The 25,005-nt window shown below is 35.5% G+C and overlaps 1 protein-coding gene across 2 annotated transcripts in view; it reads right to left on the minus strand.

Moving 5' to 3' along the window:
- Positions 1-25,005, minus strand: part of MIPOL1 (mirror-image polydactyly 1) — a 186,168-nt gene that overhangs the window by 84,595 nt on the left and 76,568 nt on the right. For both annotated transcript variants that reach the window (XM_050335772.1, XM_050335773.1), the window contains one exon: positions 9,322-9,429. In XM_050335772.1, coding sequence (XP_050191729.1) covers positions 9,322-9,429 — 108 coding nt within the window. The remainder of the gene's footprint in view (positions 1-9,321; positions 9,430-25,005) is intronic.

A 25,005-nucleotide genomic window follows, 5' to 3' on the forward strand; every position in this document is an offset into this window, starting at 1 on the left:
TTGGCCACAGGAAGCCTGTGTAGTTTGTTTCATCCTCTACAACTTCAGAACATTTATTTATTTCAGACTATATATTTCTAGAATACATGTATCTAAGATCTGCCCCAGGCCCACAAACTGTCCCAATTTTGAGGTCCTTTAACAGAGTTTAAGAAAAAAACCTAAAAATGCTGCAGAACATTGAAATGTAGCATCTTTGAAACTGTAATGCCAAGTGGCCGCATCACTAAGCAAGGAAGGAACTTCCTTAAAGCCACATGGACAGATATCAAATGTATTAATCATCCAAAATGGGATCTATTCTGTTAGAAGAAAAAACAGGTGTGTAAAAGTGCAAAGTATTTCTAAAATACCAGGTTAATATGCACAATTACAGAATGGTTAAATGAAAAATAAGGGTCTTGATGACAGGGAGTTCATGGTCACAGAAACCTATTACCATGAAAGAGATGATTCTTTGCATACCAAAAGTGAGGAAGTGGAAGCAGCCTAAATGGCGGTGAATATGATGGTTCAGATTTAGAATCACTTGAAACCAAAATGTTACATTCCAAGAACCCACTGCATTAATCAGAAATAATATTTCTACTAAGCAGAAGCAGTAACACTGATTGACCTCATGGGATGACAATTTCCACCTACAAAATGGAAACTAAAACATAAAAGAGTCGGCCAAAAAGTTTGAATGACCACATCATCCCTAATGACAGTTGGGGTATTATACAGTATATACAAACAGCTGATGTTTAAGATTGTCAAGAGTAATCTGGTGCCAAGAGAGATTTAAAGACTGTCAAATAAAAAGCAACAGACCCCCATGGAATTTTTAGTGAAACAGATGAAAGTTAACATCAAACACTAAGTATGAATGAGTAATGAATTCTTTAATGCTTAGAACTGAATCAAAGTTCAATAAACATATCTGCTTTGGCTAAGAGATGTTCAGAATCTGCTAACAGGAGAGAAGCAAGACCTATACTCCTCAGGCAAGGTGAACAAACTCTTTGAGCCAAGAACATTGCTTGTTCAGTCTATCAAGACACATGCAGTGCCATTCCTGTACAGCTGCTTACGACACTATGAAGCATACTAAAAAGATACAGTGCTCTGGACAAGCATAATTAATCATAAAGATACAAGTCCTCTCAAGATCATTTTCAGGACAAATGTTGTTCACTCTTATCCATATATTAGTTTGCTTTGAAACAACTCAGAAAGACTTCAGGTCACGTAAGAAACACGACTGGTCTTCTTTCATTTGAACAGACCCAAGAAACCCTGAGTAGCTGCTGTGCAGAGAACACTGTACACAGAGAGATGAAGCGCCAGACAACGCAGTCAGTGAAAGGACAGCCTTATAGAGGAAGGTGGTATGGCCAGTGCAACCAAGAAAGCACAGGTGACACTTGAGCATGTCTATTTGTTTCTTTCAATTTGAAAACAACCCAAGGCTTGAACACATTCAAAATTCTGGCCCATAGAGATGCTTCAGTGAATCAAGAGCAGCACAAATGTCCCTGGTGTTTATTCACACAGCCACTTAATGTCATCACAAGCTGATCACTGAAAATCATGAAAGTACTAATATTACCAAACATAATTTCTCTTCAATTCCCAGGTAGAAATAAATCAGATTTATCGAATTCTGGAAGCCTGTGTTTCTGAAGGCACTCTGGGAAACTTCAGTCTCAGTGAAGGGTTTAAGTGTCTCATAACTTTTCCCCATATTTTCCATCAGAGGAAAGCATTGTATTATTTGCTTATGGCACATTTAAGCAAATCATTCCAACTTTCTACTCCCATTACAAATGAAGATATTTTTGGTCAATGAATACAAATGTCTATCAGTGCTAAAACATTCATTACCAGATGGGAGGAAACCATCACTAAGAATGTCATGGAACAATTTTCTGTCAAAACCTACATAACTAAATAGTGTCTACCAGCCTGTGTAACTACAAAAACCAATTAATAGAACTGGTCACTGATAGCGATAGTAGCAGATCAAATTTCTGAACTTCATTTTCTGACTCATGGTCAAATACATCCACTAAATTAGTCACTTCCTGCCTATAGGGGATACACATAAGCAAAATGTTACATTCCCAAATATATGACAGCAAATGAAGGAGAAATCCTTTCAGGGATCCCTTGAGGATCTCCAGCCCTGAACTGACCAGAGGACCAGGTTATGACATCTGTCTCAAAACAACAATTGGCTCCAAAGGAACACATGGGTCCAGGGAAACTTTAAAAGACTGTTTTAAAGACCATTCAACTGGAGTTCACGTTCTTTCCACTGGGCTTGAGAAGGAACATTGCCCACTGTAGGGTTATACAAGTTATTTTCTCCTCTCCAGAAATACAGATAACCGTGTGGGCTGTTGGAGTCTGTAGCAATAGCTTTTGAAGACACTGTAAGTTAAAGAGAAAGGAATGCAGAAAATTATTATCCAAGTGGAACACGAACAGAATTATTTCTGCATTATTTCTGCAGCCTCATTTTAGTGTTTATTTATGGCACGATAGACCAGCTCACACTGATATCCTTTGAGACTTACAGTACTATTTAATAACACCAATCCATAAAGTGACTAATCATGTTTCTAGTATGGATAAGAGTAAAACAGACTTGGGTCTAACTTTAGTGACATACTTTAAGACCTTGTGATTAAGCGTTTCTGGGTGCAGCACAAGCAAAGGCTCTGTTCAATGCAATTAAGATTGCTATCCTGTCTGATAAAGTGTCTAGGAAGCAACAACTGAAGAAAAATGTTTGTGCCTTCTTATCCACATCCAGATTGTCAGCAGCATGCTTCAAGTTTAACTAGGTCTTTTATTTTCACCTCCACTATGTAACTAAAAGCAATTCAAGCATACAAGCTTCAGCAAACTTCCACTCTAAAAATTATTAGTGATCTCACATGCTTTATAACAGGTTTTACTGACAGGGCAGCAAATTTTCCTCTCACATTGCCCAGTCATTTAAACAAGGGCACTTACTGCATTAGGATAGCTACTGGAGAATGAAAGGAATTCATCATGCCTTTCTACAACCTGAAAAGGACAACTCTTTCAAAAGCTGAGTAAGAAAAGTGGAAACCTTCTTAGGAGAAGAAACCAAACTAGTGAAACAGCTCCTGCACAAAGTTAGAAGTTGCAGCTTACTTTCACAAATCCTATATTATTTTATCCTCAAGGAAGTTACTGGAAGAATAGTATGAAGAATCTTTCAGGATTAGCTGTAACAACATATTATTTGCTGGAGATAACCTCCTGTTATCTAATCCTGTTAACTATTTCCATTGCTCCTGAAATGCTCTTGTAATTTCAGAAAAATAGATGCAGATCATAAGGAAATGCAAGGGCACAGTTATCTCCTCACACAGAGACAGATATCCATCTACTTCTCCCCTTCTATTTCCAATATGAATCTGGCATCCTGCTCTTCAAACATACCTATGAAATCATTTGCAAATGTGACAGCAGTCCTTTTTGTAGACAGCAGCACATGATATCCAGGATGAAAAGCATGATTGCTTTAAGTTTACCTCTACAGAGTGAGCTCTCGAGCTGAGCTTTCACAGGTTGCTATTCTGTTAAGATACAGAGGAAACAGTGCATACTGGCCAGAGGAATTCATAACAAAACATGAGAGAAATTGGTGGATTGCCCAACATGAATATTGCTGAGGTGCTTCATCGAAAAAAATCGAACCTCTCTAAATAAAAAGCATCTTTTACCAAATAATAACACCATACCAACAAGTGGATCAATAGCAAATAGTGTCTAGTTATTTGTAGTTAAGAACTGAAAAAAGGTGTAACACCCACTTCACCAATGGACAACATAGCTATTCATCTGTTAGCTATAACATACTGGTAATCAGCAGCTGTTTTCTGTCAGTCACACAGCACTGCAGTAACTACAGTGCAACAGTGACAATGGATGAAGGTGGCAGAGTGGTGCTCTGGATGTTGTTGGGCCTTGACATGTTCACAACTTACATTCTAAGCATCTAATAAATCAACTTGATTTCTCTTGGCTTATGTAAAATTAATATGCAAAGGTACAATTAATAACTATTACAATGTAAAAACCATCTGCTGAACTGGAATTTGAACAGAAGAGATGAGATTGGAGTCTCTTGCTTTCCCAGCACTGATTCAAACAAGTTTCCTTGGAATACTGGGCATCTCAAAAGCATGTGTCTCTGTTGGAAACAAATCAGAGGCTTTACACACAAAAACCAGCTCTAGACTCGTTAAAATGAAGCTCTGAAACTTCAGCTCTGAAGCTTTAAACCAAAAAACATTGTTAGAATTAGTTTTTGCAGATAAAGGCCACATCATCTTAAAGAACTTTTTTTCATAGTTAATATTGTATGTCTCAATAGCATTAATACTCCACGCTTTTCAACTGTAGCAAACATTTTATACTTCATGTTAAAGCTTTTGAAAAAATTTTTGAGCTCTTATAACATCAGAATCTTTTGTGATCATGCCCTTCCTGGACGACAGAGTGACTAGTCAGCTGGATTTGTTTTTGTGGTTGGTGTTGTCAGGTAGATATGGAAAAATGGTTTCTACTCTAAGAATCAGGGAAATTCTGGGAATCAAAAGAGAGCTTAATACAATTTATGACATGCACCAGGAATACTTAAATTAAGTCTTCTGGAGTGGCTTTTTTACAGGCATCATCACTGGAACAACTACCAAACTGCTATGCATGGTGGATTTCCTACCCTTGACCCAATTATCATATGTCAGCAGAAAGCAGATGACTTCAGTCACAGTTGCTTTATGACACTACTGTAGACAAACTTCTGACAGGTCCTTCAGGTTACTTTCTTGGCTTGACTCTTAATTTATTATATTCGTAATAAAACTTTGGAAGCACATAGGATAAATTCTACAAGAAACTGCAACTAAAAAGATAGGCAGACATCACAAAAAAAGGCAATCATAACAAAAGATTAACATCTTAACAGCTCTGAAGGAGATTAATAACCTTTATAAGTTCTAATGACATCAAAACTGGATGGAGTAATCTCATTTAGCCAGTAAAGGGCACCTGATTTGTATAACACCATGAAATAGCCCTCCTGTCCATCTCAAGAGTTAGCCTTCAAAGTCCAATTAGTACGTCTCTCTGGTCTTTAAATTAGATTAGTAGCTGCTTTAATATGCCACCTAATTAAAAATTACAAAATAGATCACACTTGTGGAAAAAAAAAGTCATCTCTATTTCATTCGAATCCAGTTAAACATTTTCCATACAATTTCATATGAAGCTATTTGTTACACAAGACTTCCTATTCTTCTCAGTAGAGGACATGCACAATAGCAAAATCTTTATTTTTCTTTAGAAAAAGTATATATACTTAAAACTCTGAATTTCAAAATTGCACACTACAAAACTAGCAACAACAAAATGATAGACAACAATATTTGAATACCAATGAAAAAATAGCAATTCTTCAACTTTTCTATGTTTAATTGAATCAGCTATTTCTGTGTATTATGGGAATACATTTGTAAGAATCAGTAGAGACCAAATGTTAATTATGAAGGCCAAGCACAAATGAATAATCTTACATATAGACCCTGACACATTAGAACTGCAAAGCACTCTGCAGATCTTATTTTATGAAAATGTACTAAGAGCGCAAATGTATAGGCCCTTAGGAAGCAATTATCCCTAAAAGATTTAGCTATAATTCGATGTGAAATATTATAAGAGATTTTTAAAAACGGTTTCACAAAGAAGAGGATTATTTTACTTTAACTATGGAAATAGGGGCCCACATGCTTCTCTGAATGACCTCTGTGCAGTTGTGGGCATTGCCTGGAGGGAAGATTTGAAATTGGCCTTTTCAGTCAATTAATACAATCCCCTATGACCAATAGGAATATTATAAAAATTAGGAATGCCAGTTTGGCATTGTGGGGCTGACTGCGCCACACCACTGTAAGGAATGCTCTATACAATAAATATATTAAATGTGGAAATTTTAAATCACATACTACTAATATGTATGCAGAGATTATTTATGAAGAGCTGTCTTCTGCACACAAAGATGTGCAGATCTTATATGGCACAGTAAGATGAAATGGCACATTGTAATGTGCACAGCATACCTTACGTGTCACGTGTTCTATTTGTGACATGATTCTCCGGTGTGACATGGGATCTAGGATTGTAAAAACGAAAGTATACAAAAGTGCTTACATCATCCTTGTTATTTCCAGATCCTGGATCTGGCCAGTTTACTGCCACTACACCTCCCTCACAGTCTCCCTCCTGCTTTGCCTCAGTCCTGACTATGGGCCACTACTGCCTCAAAGAAGGGTGACAGTAGTCCTGTGAGCTAATATATCTAAAAACAAATCTGAAAGCTTGCACCTTAGACCCTGTTAGACCCTACCATCAGTGGAATGAAATAGGTTTCCTATGGATTGGTCTTACACTTTTTTTTACTTCCAAGCAACTCAATATTGTGAGAGAATGCAAAATCATAGAATATTCTGAGTTGGAAGGGACTCACAAGGATCATCGACTCCAACTCTTTCGGGAATGGCACATAGAGGGGATTGAACCCATGATTCTGGCATTAGTAGCATCAAGTTTTAACCAACTGAGCTACTCTGAGGGTCTTTAGATGATTTTAAAAAGTAAAAAAGAAACTATAGCCAGTGGGTTTGTTGTTAAGTGTACTTCAGAATCCAACAGAGGTAATGATCTCATCTTTTACCACAAACTTATATGCTATCCTTAATCTAGCTGATCCTGATTACTATATTTTTATCCAGTTAAGATTGCAAATATCCCTGCATCACATTTGATGTTTACGCTTCTGTTACTCCCTGAAGAAAATCTAAAGCAGATCAAATTTCTCATCATCAGAATGCCATCTACTGCCAAACTGAATGAGACAATGTTAACTAAGTTTAAGAGAATAGGGAAAATTAAAGATTTTCTTTTGAAAAACCTTTCTTGACAGAAACTGTCCTGGACTGACTCAGAAGAAATACATGGACTCCTTCTGCTGAACAGGTTAATAATACATAGCACAGTTCCCAGCTTGTCAGTGGAGGTGGTTAAAATAAATGTAGCTCCCTGGATCATGGAGAAAATAGAAGTAGTTGTGTTGATATTTACCCTGCATCCCAGAGACAAATGCTTTGTCCTGTTTCTCTGAAAACCTTCAGAGGGTGTTCTGTGGTGGAGAGGGACAGGACAGGACACTTGGGTCTGTACATGCACTCTGCATGTAGCACTTAAAATAGCCACTGAGTGCATACAGGAGGCAGGAGGTAACAGCTAAGAAGAAGAGGGTTTCACAGGGGAGGTGTGTTCCAGGACCCTGCACTGTGTGCCACTACCTGTCAGGGGGCTCTGGCTGGATATTTCTTCCTCTGGGAGCTCTGCTGCAGCCAGGCCCAGAGCACTGACAAACCCATTCCTAAGGGAGTCACTGAAACAACTTTCATCCGTACCAGATGGTCTATTTTCCAGGCTGTAGCTAGACTAAAAATGGGTGACATGCTTTTCATTTACGTGAATGCTTAGGTCAGGATGAGGGCTCATATGCTATATATCAATATTTCACTGGGGCATTTTAAAGTTTTCAAGGTCAAGAATAAAACTTGACCCATCAGTCTTTTAAAAAATACTCTAATGGACCTGTCCTCACTGTAGGCAACAGTAATTTGAACCGAGACAAACTCTTCAGAGCTACAATATTAAAAAAGGTTCAACCACCAAAAATTGAAAAGCATTCCTTTTTTTATCTCCCTAGAATCTCATCTCTTAAAAACTACGACCAATTAACCTCTAACTTCGAAAAATAAAAAAATGTCTGTGACAGCCAGAAATGAAATTCTTTAAAGATTAGGTACTAGAAGAGCAATATCGGGCTTAGAATGAAATCCTAGTAACACTCTGAACTATCAAGTCGTTTCTTGCTCTGAAAATATAATTATTCTTTAAGCATTATGTCAGGCAATATTAAATGTAAAAAGTGTAGTTTAAATAAAACATTTTTTTCCTAACAGAAAGACTCTGTGTGTAATATTTTCAATGACACCCAAAAAACCCAAGTCAGCATTCAATTAATGAAAAACAATACTACATTCAATAAGTATCATGCTTGACAAGCACTTTCAGTGATACCAGATTCAAAACAATACTGTTATTGCAGACAGAAGCAGCCCTAAATGTTTATGACCTCTATTTTGAGTAATCTGCTTTTTGTATTACACACCTGATTTTGTAATATTCACCATAGATTCTGATGGCAATTATAAACCCACGGAATATACAGCGTTTGCTTGGCACTCAGCTTCTCTCCATTTATTCATTATACTCTTTTTTTTTTTTTACTGAAAAATGTCAAACTAGACAAGAATTTACTTTTATTCCTATACTTTGCTTCAGTCAAATTGTTGTATGAATAATGATGTTTCCCAAATATAAAGAAAATAGGAAAAGGAGGTAGAGGAAAATCTGTCTATAAATGAGATATCTTTGGATCTTACTGTCTAAATCAAACAGTTCTAAAATGACAGCACAGTATAAACAGAGTAACTTTGGTATTTATATTGTATATCCACTACCCATAAAAGATTTTTTAGAATATAGTGGTTGAAGAGGTGTGCACAACGCTTGCACATCTTACCTGGTATAGTCTCTTATTTTGGCTAGCGGTGAGATTGCTGGGTATGTAGCTATCAATTCCACTGACATTACAATTTCCCTTTCTCAAAGCAGCAATAACCTGTCACTTCACACTGTCCTTTCTCTGACCCTCTCCCGCCTCTCTGCTCATTTTTATTCTTATTGACAAGACTTATTATTCCTCCTCCCAATTCCAACTAGCTACCCTTTTGCAAATAGTAGTATCAACTATGTGGTCACTAGTAGTATCGGTCAACAATGTTATTAATATAGCACACACTGCCGGGAGCAGATCAAACAGCCATGCTTTAAAATATTAGTTTTGCAAAGGCACCACGAGGCAAAGAGTTGCAGTTTCTTCACCTTATAAAATGCAATATTGCAAGGACAGATCTCAAGAATTTAGTGTTAATTAGCAGCCCAATAATTTGGATGATGTTATGTTTTTTCTTGTTGCATTCATATGCAAAATGAAATAAAACCATAACAGAAAGGTGCTGTATCTGTGTTTAAAGAAGGGGTTGTTGGCAAACACCATAGCTCACTTCTGCCGAAATGTACACAACTGATATATGCAGCCCAGAAAGCTGGCACCAGGGGCTTACAACCTTAATTTGCCTGCAAGAAGAAATGGAGATTTACCTTCAGAGCACGTTCTTGATTGTTTTCAGCAGTCAGATGTCTCGTGTTGTTTGCTGAAGTCTGGTTCTGCTCTTTCAGATGATGAAGCTCCTGCTCCAGCCGTTTGCACTGCAACGAGGAAAGAATCCCATTAAGTAGAAGAGTGTAGGCATATTTTTTTCAACAAGCCAAAAGAATTAACATAAATCATCCCATCATCATTTCTGCAGTAGTGAAAGCATCTGATAAAAGCAAGTTACAATCCCAGATAGTACTAGAGCTATGTTTTTTAATTGTGAATAATTATTTAATTTCTTCCTGGTCCAATTGTATGCCAAAAAAGCCAAGTATCAGATAAAGACACTTCGCAAAATGTTCTAAAAAGAATTAGAAATTTTGGGTTGAATTTCTACTCCTAGTTATGCCAATATATGGCTAGATTTTGCCTTTAATGTATTAAGTGGATATAAAGGAAATAATGCATGCTTTTAGAAAAGAAAGTAAATGAAGAGCCTCCTTTCAAATTCAGGATTCAGACTTTTACTGGAATATATACATGGAACTTCTATACTTGCATTTTTTACACTACGGGGTTACTCTAATTCTCCAACACACAACACATATTGAAAGAAGTTTTAAGATTGTTTTCTTTAAATATTTAACTTAACTACAAAAAAAAAGAGAAAAAATTAACACTTGCTACTGTGTGCATATACATAACACTTGCTACTCTGTGTACGTATATATATATACTTACTGCTGTCTCCTGAGCATCTATTTTAAAGATGTGCAAGTTGTGAGCCAAATTATATTTCAGTTTTTTATGATAACTATAAAAGGTCTTGCCCAGTTATCTTGGTTTGATGTCACTGGACAGTTCATTGCTTTATGAAAAAAAATTGTTTTACAAAAAATAGCAAAACAAACCAGACAAAATACTAGGAAGATGTAGGGGAACAACTGTTAGAACTACGGAAAAGCACAGTACCAGAAGGCTCATTTTGCAACAGTGTATTACAAGCAAATAGTTTGAATATCACCACCAAAACCCAAAGCTAATAGACTGTTGGAACAAAAGACAATTAATTGATAAAAATATTTTGATGCATACTTTCTGAAAACCCTAGTAAGAAAGGAATAAGAATTGGGACATAATGCCCAGGTAAGCACTGCTGTCTGAAATGAAAGACCTGGACAGGTCAGTCTCTTGTGCTATCTTAGTGACTGTGGACAACACAGAACTGAAATTCCCACCCTGTATGTACAACTAATGTATATACAACCTGAGCAATGCAGTACATACGACTATGACGCATGACTCATGTAAACACTAAAAAAAGAAAATCTGTAAACAGAAAGCTGACAGACAGAAATTTTAAAGACATACCAACAGATACAATTCTTAAACACAGAATAAGTCATTAACAACGTACGACTCATCAGGCACCCAGTATGGTATATAAAACAGAATGATCCATTTGAATTACCTTTAAATATTTGTAGGAGCCCAACAATACTATTAAAAATTCAATTAACATATCTGTTTTTGTATTTAATTACTTCTCTTAGAAATCTGAGCTTATTTCTATTAGCATTACCTATTTTAAAAGCAGTGAATTTCTCTGGCCTAGTGCATTCTCTCAGTGTGTGTTGTAAACTCCCTTAATGTACACTTCTGGTTTTTTGCAAGAAAAAGAGAAAAAGACACTTTCCCATAGATAGGGAAATACAGAAAAAATGTTAAGATACATTTGATACATTGATACATTTGATTATAAATATTTTTACATACATGGGATATCTAATGTCAGACATGTTTATTTCACACCCATACCCACAAGAAAACCAGAAATCACAGAACCCCAGCTGTAATTCTTTTTCCATATCCAGCATGAAAATTATGTGTTTACAGACATGAAGGTGACATTAAAACTATTGAAGAACTAAACCCAGGTTATGATTCTTTTTCTCTAACATACATCTAAACACCATTAAAAAAATTAATATACCACTTCAGGTATTATTATGACACTATATGTTACATCTTGAGGATCAACAGAAAACTCTTTTTTTTGCTTTACCAGCATTCCTCTTCAAAACAGTGTTCTGGAATCCCCAGTTTGACTACAGCATGAGTTTCTTACATTAAATATTATTAAAAATACTAAAATCTCAATTTACCTTGACTTGAATTCACTTGAACTTGTAATAATTTATATTCTCTTGATTCCAAAATATAGTTGAAAATATACTTAGAGCCAAACCTAACTACAACATACAAAAAAAGATCTTGGTGTACAGTGCAGATTGCACAACTAAGGGCAGAGATGCAATCTGAATTCTGCTCTCCACTCCTGTGAAGACAGGACAATGAAATAAACAGCAGCAGTGGGACTCCAGTACCTTGTAGAACACAGAGCATGTACAGTAAAGATGCAATATAAGTAACATGAAATGGATGGGCCTCATTATCAAGTCAACCTTGACATGATTACATTTACATCAAATTTGCTAACATTTTGTAACTCCTCTTCCATTTCACTTTCACTAAGAATGTTGATATCTGAAAAAAAACCGGCCATATTCAACCAGCATACTGCTTGAATCCATTTTAAAGGCATCATTGAAAGAAATGGTGATCTAATTTGACCATTGCACCCAAGTGTTTTAATATGTTCAAAACAATGTAATAAAAAGAAGATGTTCTGATTTATTCTTGGCTGTCTAGGGAGTAAAATCTTCAATTATCCTGTTTGTGAAAGCATTGCAATAATACTCTTAAATAGCAACATTGTGTTATGTCTTAGTAAAATTTTGTACTTTACAACTTTGATACCTGACCTACTTTTAAAACATTAAAATAACATTCCAAAAGCAAGCACTGTTTTTCATAAGAGCACATGGAATTTTAGAGTAATCTTGCTGTAAAGAAAAGTTTTAAAAACAGAATTTAAAACAATGCAGCCCTTCTATTCATTTGAGCCAACATTTTTTTAATTCTGTGTCACTGGTTGTTAGCAAGGTCCAGTAAAAATAGATGTTCCTTAAAAGAACATGTGTTTTTATTGGTTCACTCCAGGGCTCTAAAATGCCAGCAGCTGCAAGTAAGAAACTGGATTTCCTTCTAAAAACATATATAAAAAACCTTTTTGGAGCACAGTGAAGAGAAGACATCATCCAACTCAGTACTGGTAAAAAGGAAATGTTGGATGTATCCTTTTAAGAAAGTTGAAAGCTAAAGGAAGTGTTTCATTTAAAAGACTATAAATAAGAATGTCTAAATTCTGTTATCCCAAACTTGTGAAAGCTCACATTTGGGAAAACTTTGAACAGAATGCTCTTAAAGTCAAAGAAAAAATATTTTGTGCAACATGGCTTATCTAAACACCTGATCTGAGGTTTAGGTTTAAGGTTCCCTTAAATGGAAGTTCCCATGAGTTCAACAATTTACAAAACACAGGCTGTTAATTGAGAAAACTGCTTCTCTACCTCCAATACTTCGAACACATCAAGAATATGAGAGCCGTGTAGACACATGTCAAAGAGAATATGCCTTGATCAGAACACCAAAGACTTTGCTGAGTAAAGGATACTAAATTCCCAGAAATAGTAATATATAATTTCATAAAGGTTTCACACAAACAACTCAATAAGAATTAGCTTCATTGTATGATCTACCATGTGCATTCAGAGTTCTGTAGCCAGAGAGGCAATACTGAAGACACAAAAGAAACCCCCAACAAACCCTGACAAAGGTTTCCTCTCTTCTTTCAGATCCTCATATTTTGTCTCTTCTCTGAGTATATTTCCCTCAAAAAGTCTCCTACCTTAGCTAGTTTGACTCAGGTGATAATGTACTTGACAGACAGTGGACCTCATTCAGCCTACTCCAACAAGCGTTCCTTGAGCAACCATCACTGCCCAGCTGTACAATTGTTATTACAACATCATCCATGCCTTGCAACAGGTACTCAGTCTTCTCTTTAAATGTATTTCCACCATGCAACTCTTCTAAACACATTCAGTCTTTTGAAAGAAATACCTATGTATCCATCACAGGATACATCACAGGGAGCTAAGGCACAAAATGAAAAGCAAAGCAGGTAACATACCAGAAGGATAAGAAGAGATTCAGACGGGAAAAAAACAATAGACACAAGTCTATTTTTCCCTCTCATCTTAAAAATTTAAAGTATTAGGCTACTGGCAAGTCTTTTTTTAATGAACATCAGGTAACATGATTCAGCAGAACAAGGATATTTGTGAGAGGCACCAGTTAAAGCTGCAGTGGGTGCTGAGCCCTTCCAGTGACTTTCCAGGTAGGAGTGTTGGAACGCTATAGTGAAAATCCAGACAAACTGCAAAAAGGAACACCTGCTAAAGGGAACACTGATGAAGAAGGCAAGAAGTGGGGCAGGAGAGTATCACTGAGTAAAGTCAATGAGGCTCGCCCAGAAAGAGACTGTTAAAAGATGGCCCCAGTTCCAGTTACACAAAAGGAGTAAAGATGGTTTACAATGAATCAAGTATTTCAGAAGATAGAAAAATCAATGCAGATAACCACTTAATAGTGTTTGGCCTTTACTAGAAAATGAGGTTGCATTAACATATCAAACATAACTTTAGCACTTGTATAAATAAATCATCCTTAACATGCTGTCAGTTTTTCAGCATTTTCTTCAACTTGTTCCTATAACACGTTAACATGGTGTTATGGGGCCTGCCACAACTACACAGATTTTTTGATCATTATTTAACATGATTCTTCAGTGAGGTGTTCTGAAAGTAAAAGGTACAGACATTACACAAAGGTAAAGAAAAATCTCCAACCCACTGGAGAAATAATGTTAGTAGGGACAAAGATGGAACACAGCAAAACATTAAGATCAAGCAGAACAACTCCCTACCCCCAACCATTTGGTCCCTGTGTAGTTTGTTTGTATGATGACAACATCTATCCCTAGAGGCCTCATGCAGAAGCGTGTTTAAGTCGGCACTGCTTAGGTCCAACAGGCTGTTCATGTGCTTTCAAAGAGACATAAATGTTTTGCTACACCAGGATCCCTCGCTCTCATCTCATTGAACCCGATTGTAATGTCAGATGAATTTCTCATTGGGTATTTCAGCACAGACTTGACCCAGGGAACTGTACTGTGACACTCCCTGGCTCAGGAAGCAACAGCTAAAGCTGAATATAACAGAATACCATAACATTTCCTTACTACAAATGCAGTCCTGGTGGCTATTTAATCCTGTTACATCTATATTTGCTTTCAATATTACTTTACGGCATTTAATGTTTTCCATTGCCTTTCATTAAAATGAATTCAAACTAAGGTCTCCTGAACTTATGGCAATATGATAGGGAAAAAAAGAGTCAACACATTATGCCATTTATATACTAGGGAAAAAAAAAAGGAATTGATTTGTCTCTGTTATTGCAGGTATGAGGGTCAAAGTCTCATAAAACAAATGTAGTAAGATGAGGCAACATTCTGCACAAAGTTCTTTCCTGAATTCTGAATTATATTTGATTGTCTCATCCAATTAGTACATAAAAAAGATAGTACTTCATGAGAATACATTTGTTCATGTAGAGTCCTTATCAAAACCTGCAATGCTTACAACTTTAAGAATCAACACTGTCATAAACACACAAGACTCCACTGAGGAGCTTGCTGAAAAAAGGGACAGTACTTGGGTGGATGTACTGCGATATGTTTGCCCTGTTCTTGTACTATTCCTGAAGCCCAGGTATTGGTAGAGTGAACTCAGGGTGGTGAGGTAGGTCTATCTTTGGTCTGATCCAATAGTCTTATGTGGCCTCTGTAGTTTCAAAATAAATCTTATACATAACCACAACCTCCCACAAATAGCTTAATTCTGTCATTAAACGTAAGGTAACATATTGTAATTCAAGTCACAAAAAATTAAAAGTGAGCGCTAAGTCACTTACTCTGAGTCACCCAGGGCATAATGACTTCATTGCATATCAGTGCCTTCACTTTAATGTTCTGTGGACTTCTATGTATGAAGACCTTGCTGAACTGGGATCTCAGCTACTGAAGTAGTGTAAAATAAAAATAACTTAGTTCCTACTGAATAACTTGGGAAAATGTTTTATATACTCCAAATTATGGGAAAGAAGTAGTCTATCTGAGTGGTAAAACTGTTTTCCAACATGCATTCTTCCTTTATGCATTTTAAGCAAAATTCTCATCAGCAAAGTAAATGACACACCGTATCTTGTTGGAAAATGTATCAATACCACTAAAAGATGAGTTTATTGGATACTGAGATCCTACTTCTACACAGCATAATACTTCAGAAGTGATAAAGTGCATCTAGATTTTGGAATCAGTTAACATATTCATTACAATAAAAAACTGAAGTATAAGTAATTATCCTAGAGATAAAACATGACAAAGATGAAGAAACAAGGCTACTTTTTACCTATTATATTTTAAAGTCATCACCTGTGGAAACATGAATACAGTAAAAAACCATGTGAAGTAAACAAAACCAATTCAACTGATTCTTCTCTTAGTTGATTATTTTGTTCACCTTTTTTTACTTTGTTTATAATGATCCATATTTCAGACTACCTCCCAGTTCAAAGATGTCAAATGTAATGCAAGTGTTCTCACTTCGACAGCTCTCCTCTCCCACTCCCCTCAATATATATATTTTTTTTAACAGTCTGCCCCTTGTCCCAAATTCATCACAATTTCTGGAGACGCAAATGTCTTGTGCCACTTGGATGCTGTACACTCTTTCCTTTGCAGACAAAAATAATACCAAAGTCATCCAGTCAAAACACAAACCAACCTTTGGTGTCACTGTGAATTATGTACTTTGAACTGCAGATGTTTGGAAGCACTTATATTTATATAAATAGAAGTTATCCTTCCTCTTCTAAAGCAATAATTTTAAAAGAAATAAAGAAATAAATTAGTTTCTACATAATAATCACTAGCAACATTTTTCCATTAAATTATAATTTTGCATTAAGGTTTTCTAAATTCTGAAAGAAATTACTTCTCTTCAAAGTTTTGGCAAACCATCAACAAATGTGTTTAAATGATTATTTATACAATGCCCAGCAGCTTAAAACTACAGGGATTTCAAGAAAGAGAAGTGTTTTTGTAGCGCTTAGGCCTCAGAAACATATGCATCTTTAAAAATTTATATTCTATTAATAAGAGAAACACTTAAATGTAAACACATTTTTTTCAGCAGTGCGATGATGTCCAGCTTCAAAAAGCTATAAAAAGAAATAAATCAAAATACAAACAAAATGGTTTTGTTATCTTTGTCACTATGAGCCAGTTGCAACCTGTATAGCACTAAGGCAGATATGATGTAGGCATGACTTATTTTCTGTCTATTCCTGAACACTTCAAGTGCAGCAAAACAAGCTTTCATTTATTTTCACTTGAAGAGTTAGAGGAACTGTAAGTGCACATTATGACATTCAGAATATTTAGACAACAGTTTAGCTTTTTACAAGGTTCGTGTTAATGATCCTTACACGTGCAGCTATTCCACAATGCCACCCAAGTTCATTCTTTATATAGTCTTACTTCCTCGCAGTGATGATATTTCAGAGACCAACACAACCCTGATCTACTTCTCAGTGAGTTCAGCACACACAGCCTTCCTTAATCAATGACTCTCGTTATAAAAAATGTGCAAGAAATAGAAAAAGGAAAATGTGAAGTTCTCGCGCTATATGTGATTCACAGGCCATTCAAGCAGAGTTCCTGTGTTGGCTGTGCGACTGGATGACTACAGCTCTGCTAGCAGGGGCTGCTGGCAGACTCCCGATCTGCAGGAGCAAACAAACACAAGAGCAGTTGAAGCCACATAACTGGGTCACCTTCACATTTTCCTGTATTCATTGCATGTAAGTTAACAAACTTACCTCACCTCTGAGTCGTTTCTAATCAAAACATAAACCCAGTAACCTGGAGTCAAACATTTATTCATGAGGCTGTACTGGGTCTGAAATTAAGAAAAAATGCATTCAACTAACATAAGAGTGTTTTTTTCCTAATTGCCAGTCATATATAAATAAGCGACTTGTGTTTTACATGGAAGTCACATTATTAATTTAATTTTTTAATTTCATGCCTATAAGCCTAATAAATAATGTATAAACTAAGCAAGTAAGAAGATGAGTAGTACAAAAGTAGTATGCCTGCTCACACATGTGCTCCACTGCAGAGTTTTAGAAACACTAGACAGTGCCACAGTACAATGAACTTAGAATTTGCTTACAAGTATGTGATATTCAAAAGCAAAGGAAATTACCACTACTCCCATATAATTCAGGAAATGGAAAATATTAATTAAAATTTTATCATAAGATGGAAAAAGCACTCGAGTCAAGATTGTCTTTTTAAAACAATGACAAAATAATTAAAAAGGAAGTCTTTATTAGATAGACTCTAATTCACTGAATAAAGGTCTGCAAATACAATAATACTTAGACTAGGACCAGTTTTAGTTTCAATGCCCAGTAGCAAGTCCAGCATACAGATACAAGAGATGATTTTTGTGTAGAAACATCCACATAGAAAATAATTCAGAGAAACTAACCTCAACATCTTTAAAAACATTTAAAGAATAAAATTACACAACACCCAAGAGGTCTTGGAATAAATTTGCCATTAAAGTAGAATATGTATTAATATACTACTTACATGAGACCCAGGACTTAAATACCCTGCTGATCACCTGAAATAATTTCTACCCTGGTTAAGTATTAAGTCGTATTCAAGGAAGGTCCCAAAGAAGCAATTCAGAGCATCTGAATACTAAAATACTAGTCTGATCTTCTTTTAGTTATGGTCTTAGGATGTGTTTTCCAAATCAATGCAACTCCCACATACTTGCTCACTATTTTGCAAGGCAGCTTTGGTCAAAGACCACATATTCGTAATAAAAGGAAGGAACACAAATTCCAGATGCCATGAACTACATTTTTTAATAATTATTTTAGTTTTTACTTTATTTATCCTTCTTCACTGGTGAAAGGAGGGAACATAAATCCACCGTCTCTGACTTCTTTAGCCTCCCCTGCCTTCAAATGCAGCATCTTTCCTCCTGTATTTTGCATGGCAAAATAAATGAACACACACATACTCTAATTCTCAATTCTCATCTTGTCCTGTGTAAGGTTCACTCCAATGCACTGTCTCATTTTTGTCTACATTTTCGCTTCATCTTGTTCCCATACATATTCTCTTTATTATGTGATTCTTCTCAATAACTCTTCTTATACTCATATTTAATTAATTTATAACTCTTGGTAAACATTGACTAATCACTTTTTCCATCACTTAAATCAGTTTAGTAAATAGAAATTTCTTGTTTTATGGGATGAGAAATTAGCATAGAAAATTTAAGAATCTTAGTCAACGGACAAGATCATGTCAGAACTTGATTACTACACCCGAAACCCTTGCTTTACTGACTTGACCAAATGACACAGAGCTATTGCTTCCTGTGGCCACATGTTTTGCTGGTTCCTCAGAAGAGTAGTCAGCTCCATTACAATCAGATGGCCTATGGCCAAGAGACAGCTTGTCCAATGTCTGACACAACGCACCATGACATAAAGTTGACAACTGCTTTTGTTTAAAGCCTTTCCCTCACCCCTACTGAATAATCCCCAGTAGGTTCTCAAATAATATATGTAATGGAATAGAGGTAGTGAAAGTGTGAAAGGTGTATGAAAAGGAGAAATTTTAGAACCATTCATAGCCTAATCTTCCAAAAGAACTAGAAATTAGGAATCTGATTTGTCGATATAAGCAAGGTACTCAGCTGCTGACAGAGGTATGTTTTTAGAAAGTGTAACCTTGTTTAATTGAACATAACCAAAATAAGTTGACAAGAAAACAAAATTTGGTAAGCAATCTGTCATTCTAATGAGCTGGTTTCCAAATAATCTTCAATGGATTTTTGTAAAATCCATATGCAAACAAGGCTATTGCCGAAACATTAAGTTGGCATTTACTGCACAAAAGGACAGGAATACTTCTGGTCCATCTTTAAATATCATCACATTTTCAAGAAAACAGTATCATAGATCACTGTATAGATGCCAGAGTTTTAAAGTCTATTTATTCATATATTGCAATTATGGGATTGCAGGTGTTCTTTGTAGTATGCACTATCTGTTTGTTCTGATAAATTCTGTAGTCTCAATTGAGCCATCAGTTGCTTAAGCTGCAGTTCTTCAATTTTCTCTTGTTATAATATGTTCACACTAAACTTCTTTAAAGCCACTTTAAATGATATTATCACAAACTAAAACAGCCAACTACATAGGTGAAAGCAAAAACCTCTGCAGATATGTCAGAGACAAGAAACACTTTTTGAATAAATTATCTGAATCTGTGGTATTTCCTCTTTCTCCATGGATTTTTAGAAAACTCCGATACTAAAGAATATAACTATCTGAAAACAATATTAATACCAGTGTTTTAACTGTCTGAGAACAGGGGTGAAAATGGAGTAACTAATTATTAATCTTCAAATTTTATTGAGAAATCAGTTTTTGTTTCATCAATAGAGAGATATAAGTAGCAGCAAATATATCAAATTGTATTTCAGACATGTTTTCCAATCTGTTTATATGCACTGAAAAGTAGAATAAAAATATCTTTAAAAAAAAAGAAATAAATCAGCTTTGTAAAAGCTTAAAATAAATCATGTATAGAAGATAAACCCCACAAAGAAAAGTTTAAGAAAGTAAATGAAAGTTCTACAAAACTAAAACAAACCCACACATTTAGAAATTATGTATTACTCAGAATACAGAAACATCTGTATGATTTTTGGTACATGAATAAGCGGTTCAATCTGAAGATTTTACCTGTACAACAAAATTTAGCTTTAGCTTCACTGAGGTGTTTTACAGAGATCAATGTGACAAGCTACCCAAATAGATGCACTCTTCTCAAGTGCACTGACCCTGCAGCTTTGAATTAACAGCCACCTAAAAGCTTTCAGATATGTTACTGAAAAGCAGAAATGCTTAAACCTAAAATCAGCTGCCTTTGACATGTGCAATTACCAACACTGTTCTCTCCCCTCCTGGCAATTCCATCTCTCATGTACAGAGCATAGGACACCCTAAGGAGAAAAAAATTCAGAAAAACACAAAGATGGAAGAATGTTATGACAACTTGTGAAAGCAAAGTGATGGGCCTGCCTGCCAAAACAAACAAAATGGGTAAAATGCATGACTACTGCTGAGAAGAGTCTGGATACCATAGAAGACACCGTACATGACATAAAGAGAATACGTAAGGAGAGACACAGCTGCTGGCTATGTCTACAACAGAAAGCAGGCTGATGTGACTATTTAGCACAAGGGATTAACAATGATTTTGCTTTTTCTTCTTGGAGACTGGCACTGGATGCTCTCCTTTTCAAATTGAGATTTTCAAGACATTTTTTTCAGACTGAGATTCAGTTGAAATACTAACATTTTGATTGTGAATGGGACCCCAAGCAATGAAGTTGAAAAAAATGCCTGCAGATTAAGGAAGAAAACTTTGTCTTAAAGCTACATAAGATGAAGGAGTTAAACTCAAAGAGAGGCCTCATGTTCACTCCTGTCCTGAACATAACCCAGCAGAGCACTTTCAGGCAAAACAGAGTGAAAACTATTGTTTCCTAACATTGCTGGGATCTGTAATACAATCTCTGAGGTATGAAATTCCTCATCACGATTACAACATGACTTGGAAGGAAATCTTACCTATTGAACAAGTCATCTCATGAGGCAACTAGGAGTAAAGTGTTCACAGGAATTCTCTTTACTCTGTTTTTCAGGGGTTATCTAAACTTTGGTAATAATTCTGCCAAGCGTAGAGAAAGGTGTTAGAGTTAATTAAGAAATAAGCAACTCAGCATAACTGAAAGATGACCAGTAACTGCTGCACAACTTTGGTTAATATACTTAGATTTGCATGTTTATAGCTGATAATTCATTAATTAGAGGTAATGTTAAAATTCCCCTCCCCAAAACGTAGTTATCAATTCTATGCTATCAACAATATAAAATATACATTCATACAGCACTACTGTTGATTACCCTGCATCAGTACATTACACCAATGAAAGACCCTGTAGTTAGCCACTGTATTCTGTATTTCTGATAACTCCAGAACCAAAAAAAGTTGTCATACTTGTATGATTTAATACTGTTCTTCAGCCACAGTAAGTTTTTTTGTTATAGCTAGAAATATTATATTTTTTAAAGAATCACAGCTTCTTAAGGGTCTTTAAGTACTTCTGCTTATTTGAATTGTGTAGTTTTAAAAAATATTTTCAATACAAAAGTAAACTATAAACCAGGATGATATTTTGTGCTTCATATTTAACAATAAATCAAAAACATGACTGAAAAGAATGACAACACAGCATTAACAACAGAAAGCATTAAAAAGTTCCCTGTCAACAGCATCTTAGAATCACATGCAGATTACAATAGGAAAGCCTGTCCTTCATTTGCAATAGAGGGTAATGGAAGCTAAATTTTTCTTGTTCTCAAGCAACTCAGCTTGAAAAATAATTAACAGTGAATAAACAGAACATGGAAAAGAGGCTAAATCCTAGATACTCACAATCTGAAGCACGAAACAGTAAAGCCATACAACAAACAAAAGTAGGCATACTTGGTGAACCAGACATAGATAAGTTAATGCTACTGTGAAATCTCTATTTCATAAAGAGAATATTGATAGATTTTCTTGTTCCTTTTTTTTTTTTTTGTCAGAACCATTACAGACTTTAGACCAGAATATGTAAAATAACCTTATGCAGCCTAAGGACTTGCAAAATTGATTAATAGCTTCACAACTGAAAAAAAAAAAATCACAAGACCAAAACCAGAGGGAAAATTGCTGTTGTGGTAATTGTTATCTGTTCATTGAAAACAATAAAAAATCTAGAAATAAATGGAACTAACAAAAAATTTCTTAAGGTCCACATTTCACTTGTAATCATGTACTATTCTGTTGAAAATGAATAATCAGCTTATCATCATCACCACAATTTTTTCTTCCTCTGTTACTGCCAGACCTAAACTTACTTTCTCATCTCCTCTCTTTACTATTTAACACACATGCTGAATAGTAAAGATGACTGTGGAGGATATTGCAATGCTGGAAGAGAGGTCAATATTTCATTTTAGGGACTCTGGAAAAAAATAAATTAAGTCAACAAAAAGTAGCTCTATTTATCCTTCTTAGCTTCACATCTCACCATATTCTTAGTCAATTCCTGATGTTGTGAAGTGGCATGATCAGCAATATATTTTGGCTGCTATTCTTTGAAGATATCTCCACTGCACAATTAAAGCCAAATTTCACATTCTGTGTGTCATTTTCTTTGTAATCTATGTTAGTAGTTGAAACCTCTTTCTCCTTGAAGGAACCAAGTTCACTTATATCTCGAGGACAGGACCAAAATGTTCATCAGAAAAGTCTGAATATAAAGCAGTGTAATAATTTTCAGAGGAAAAAGTCTAAATACAAACATACTAGAATACTTTCTTCAAGAACATTGATAGCTTTTATTTCCCTATTTATTTTAATGAATCCCATTCTTCTTTTTGAAATCATCTCACTTTATCCTTATTTCAGGTACACAATTTGCATGCTACCTTGCACTGAGGGCGCAATTTGTAATCTCTCTCACCTCTCTCTACTTACTGTCCTTTGTTCTGCCCCTTGAAGTGCTATCTGAGAACATGAACTGGATTCCTTTTTCACCTGGTGCACTCTGACACAAATGCATATTCAGTTCATAGGACTTGACTACAGTTAGTCCAGTGTAAAAAACCAGATAAACAAAAAAACTAACCCAACCCCACAGCAACAAAAAAGCAACAGCCCACCTTCACAAGGGGTTAATGTCAAACGCTGAGAACTATTTCATACGCCAGATCCACTATTATTTGTTCAGACTACTTGCTAATACAGACATAATAAACCAAAAAATTGCAAATATGAACATTCAAGAAGTGTCAAGTGGGGAAAAGCAAGTGAACACACAGGTCAGGCATATTAACATTTTCATACTCCACATTAATTATAAATATGAAACACAAAAATCTTGTTTGTCACCTATCAAAAGAATTTTTACCCAAACTCATCTGTGTATCCAAAATAATGAAGCAATTTTGCATAAAGTTACCTCAGTAAGTTGCCCAAGGAAACCAGCTTTTCATACAAAGCACACAGTTGCATTTTATTTTTTTCAATTTTTAATAAAATCCAACATTTTATCCATCAGTAAGTAAACTGAAATCTGATTCAACACTGAGTACCTAACTTGTAGCTGTGAAGTGTCAAGTATTGTGGAAAACTTATTCAAGGTACCTCTACAATAGATTTGGTACTTGTAGACTTTACTGCATGCACAGTGATCCAGCCTCCTCTTCGGAGGGAATACTATTCTGCTTCTATCACATTAGAAATTTCCTCTATGGGTTGCTGCTACTGAAACAGGTGATCAGTAACCACACAAAACATTTTCCTCTCTTTCATCCTAGAGTTTTGACATTAAATATTTAAATTAATTCTAGCAATTGGTTTGGAAGTTAAAGCTGTGTGAATCTAAAGCTTAGCACCATGATAGATGAGTCAAATGGCAATTAATGGAACAAGCTGGCATGCAAATTTACTGTCATTTTCAAAGGGGTGAGGAGTGTCTAGGTAGTGAAGAGAAGATGAATGTTCAACTGGAAATTCATTAAAGTTTACAATTAAACACATCAAGCTTGATCATGCCCTCAAATACTATGCAGACATGTATTTTCTCAATTCTGCACAACACACTGTTTGCAGAGGAACAACAGGTGATTTAACAATGCAAACAATGATGTGTCTCGGGGCATCATTCAGTCAAAACCTTATGGCAGTAAAAAGAAGAAATGTAGTATCAATTAAAATTTTACTTCAAAAGCTCAAAAAGACAAACCATAATCCCTCTCTTCAAGGAAACACTGCATTAACATTTACATATTTACCCATACTTAGCATTCACGGAATAAATATAAAAGTTCAGTATAAGAGCTCCTTAGGGTAATTTCTTCAGATCCTCCTCTACCTCTACTAATGACCTACCATCTGACCTGAAGAAAATATTAACTCAAAAACTACAAGACCTCATGAAACCAAAGCTCTGCTGCAGTCTAAAGAAAAAGTTGCAAAATACTTGCTTTATCTAGTGAAATCCAGTGAAACCAGAAAGAGTTTCATGTCCTATTAATAGATACCTGCCTACAGAGAAATCACAACCTCTGCTACATCAATCTGAGAGACAAACTAACACTACAAACATGGACACTACAAACATGGAGATGGTTTGGGGACACTACAAACATGGATTTGTAGTGTCTCCAAACCTTCTCCCACCATCCTGTTTGAATATCTCACCACTTCTCAGATTTCTTAATGCTTAGGAAACTGAGAATTACACACCATGATCAAATTAAACAGAGCACTATGGCAAAAGATTAAATAGGTGTTACTCTTCTGGGGAACATTCTACATAAATCAGAAAATCCAATGTAAGACATCAATAGGATTCTGTTTGGTTAGTTTCCTCTCTATTTCAGTCTCCAATGGACTAAAGTTCCTACTTCAGAAGAAAAAATACTCATGATCTTCTAAATGTAGC

The sequence above is a fragment of the Myiozetetes cayanensis genome, unplaced genomic scaffold, assembly GCF_022539395.1.
Source record: "Myiozetetes cayanensis isolate MyiCay16 unplaced genomic scaffold, myiCay2020 scf6-25, whole genome shotgun sequence".
NCBI lineage: Eukaryota > Metazoa > Chordata > Aves > Passeriformes > Tyrannidae > Myiozetetes > Myiozetetes cayanensis.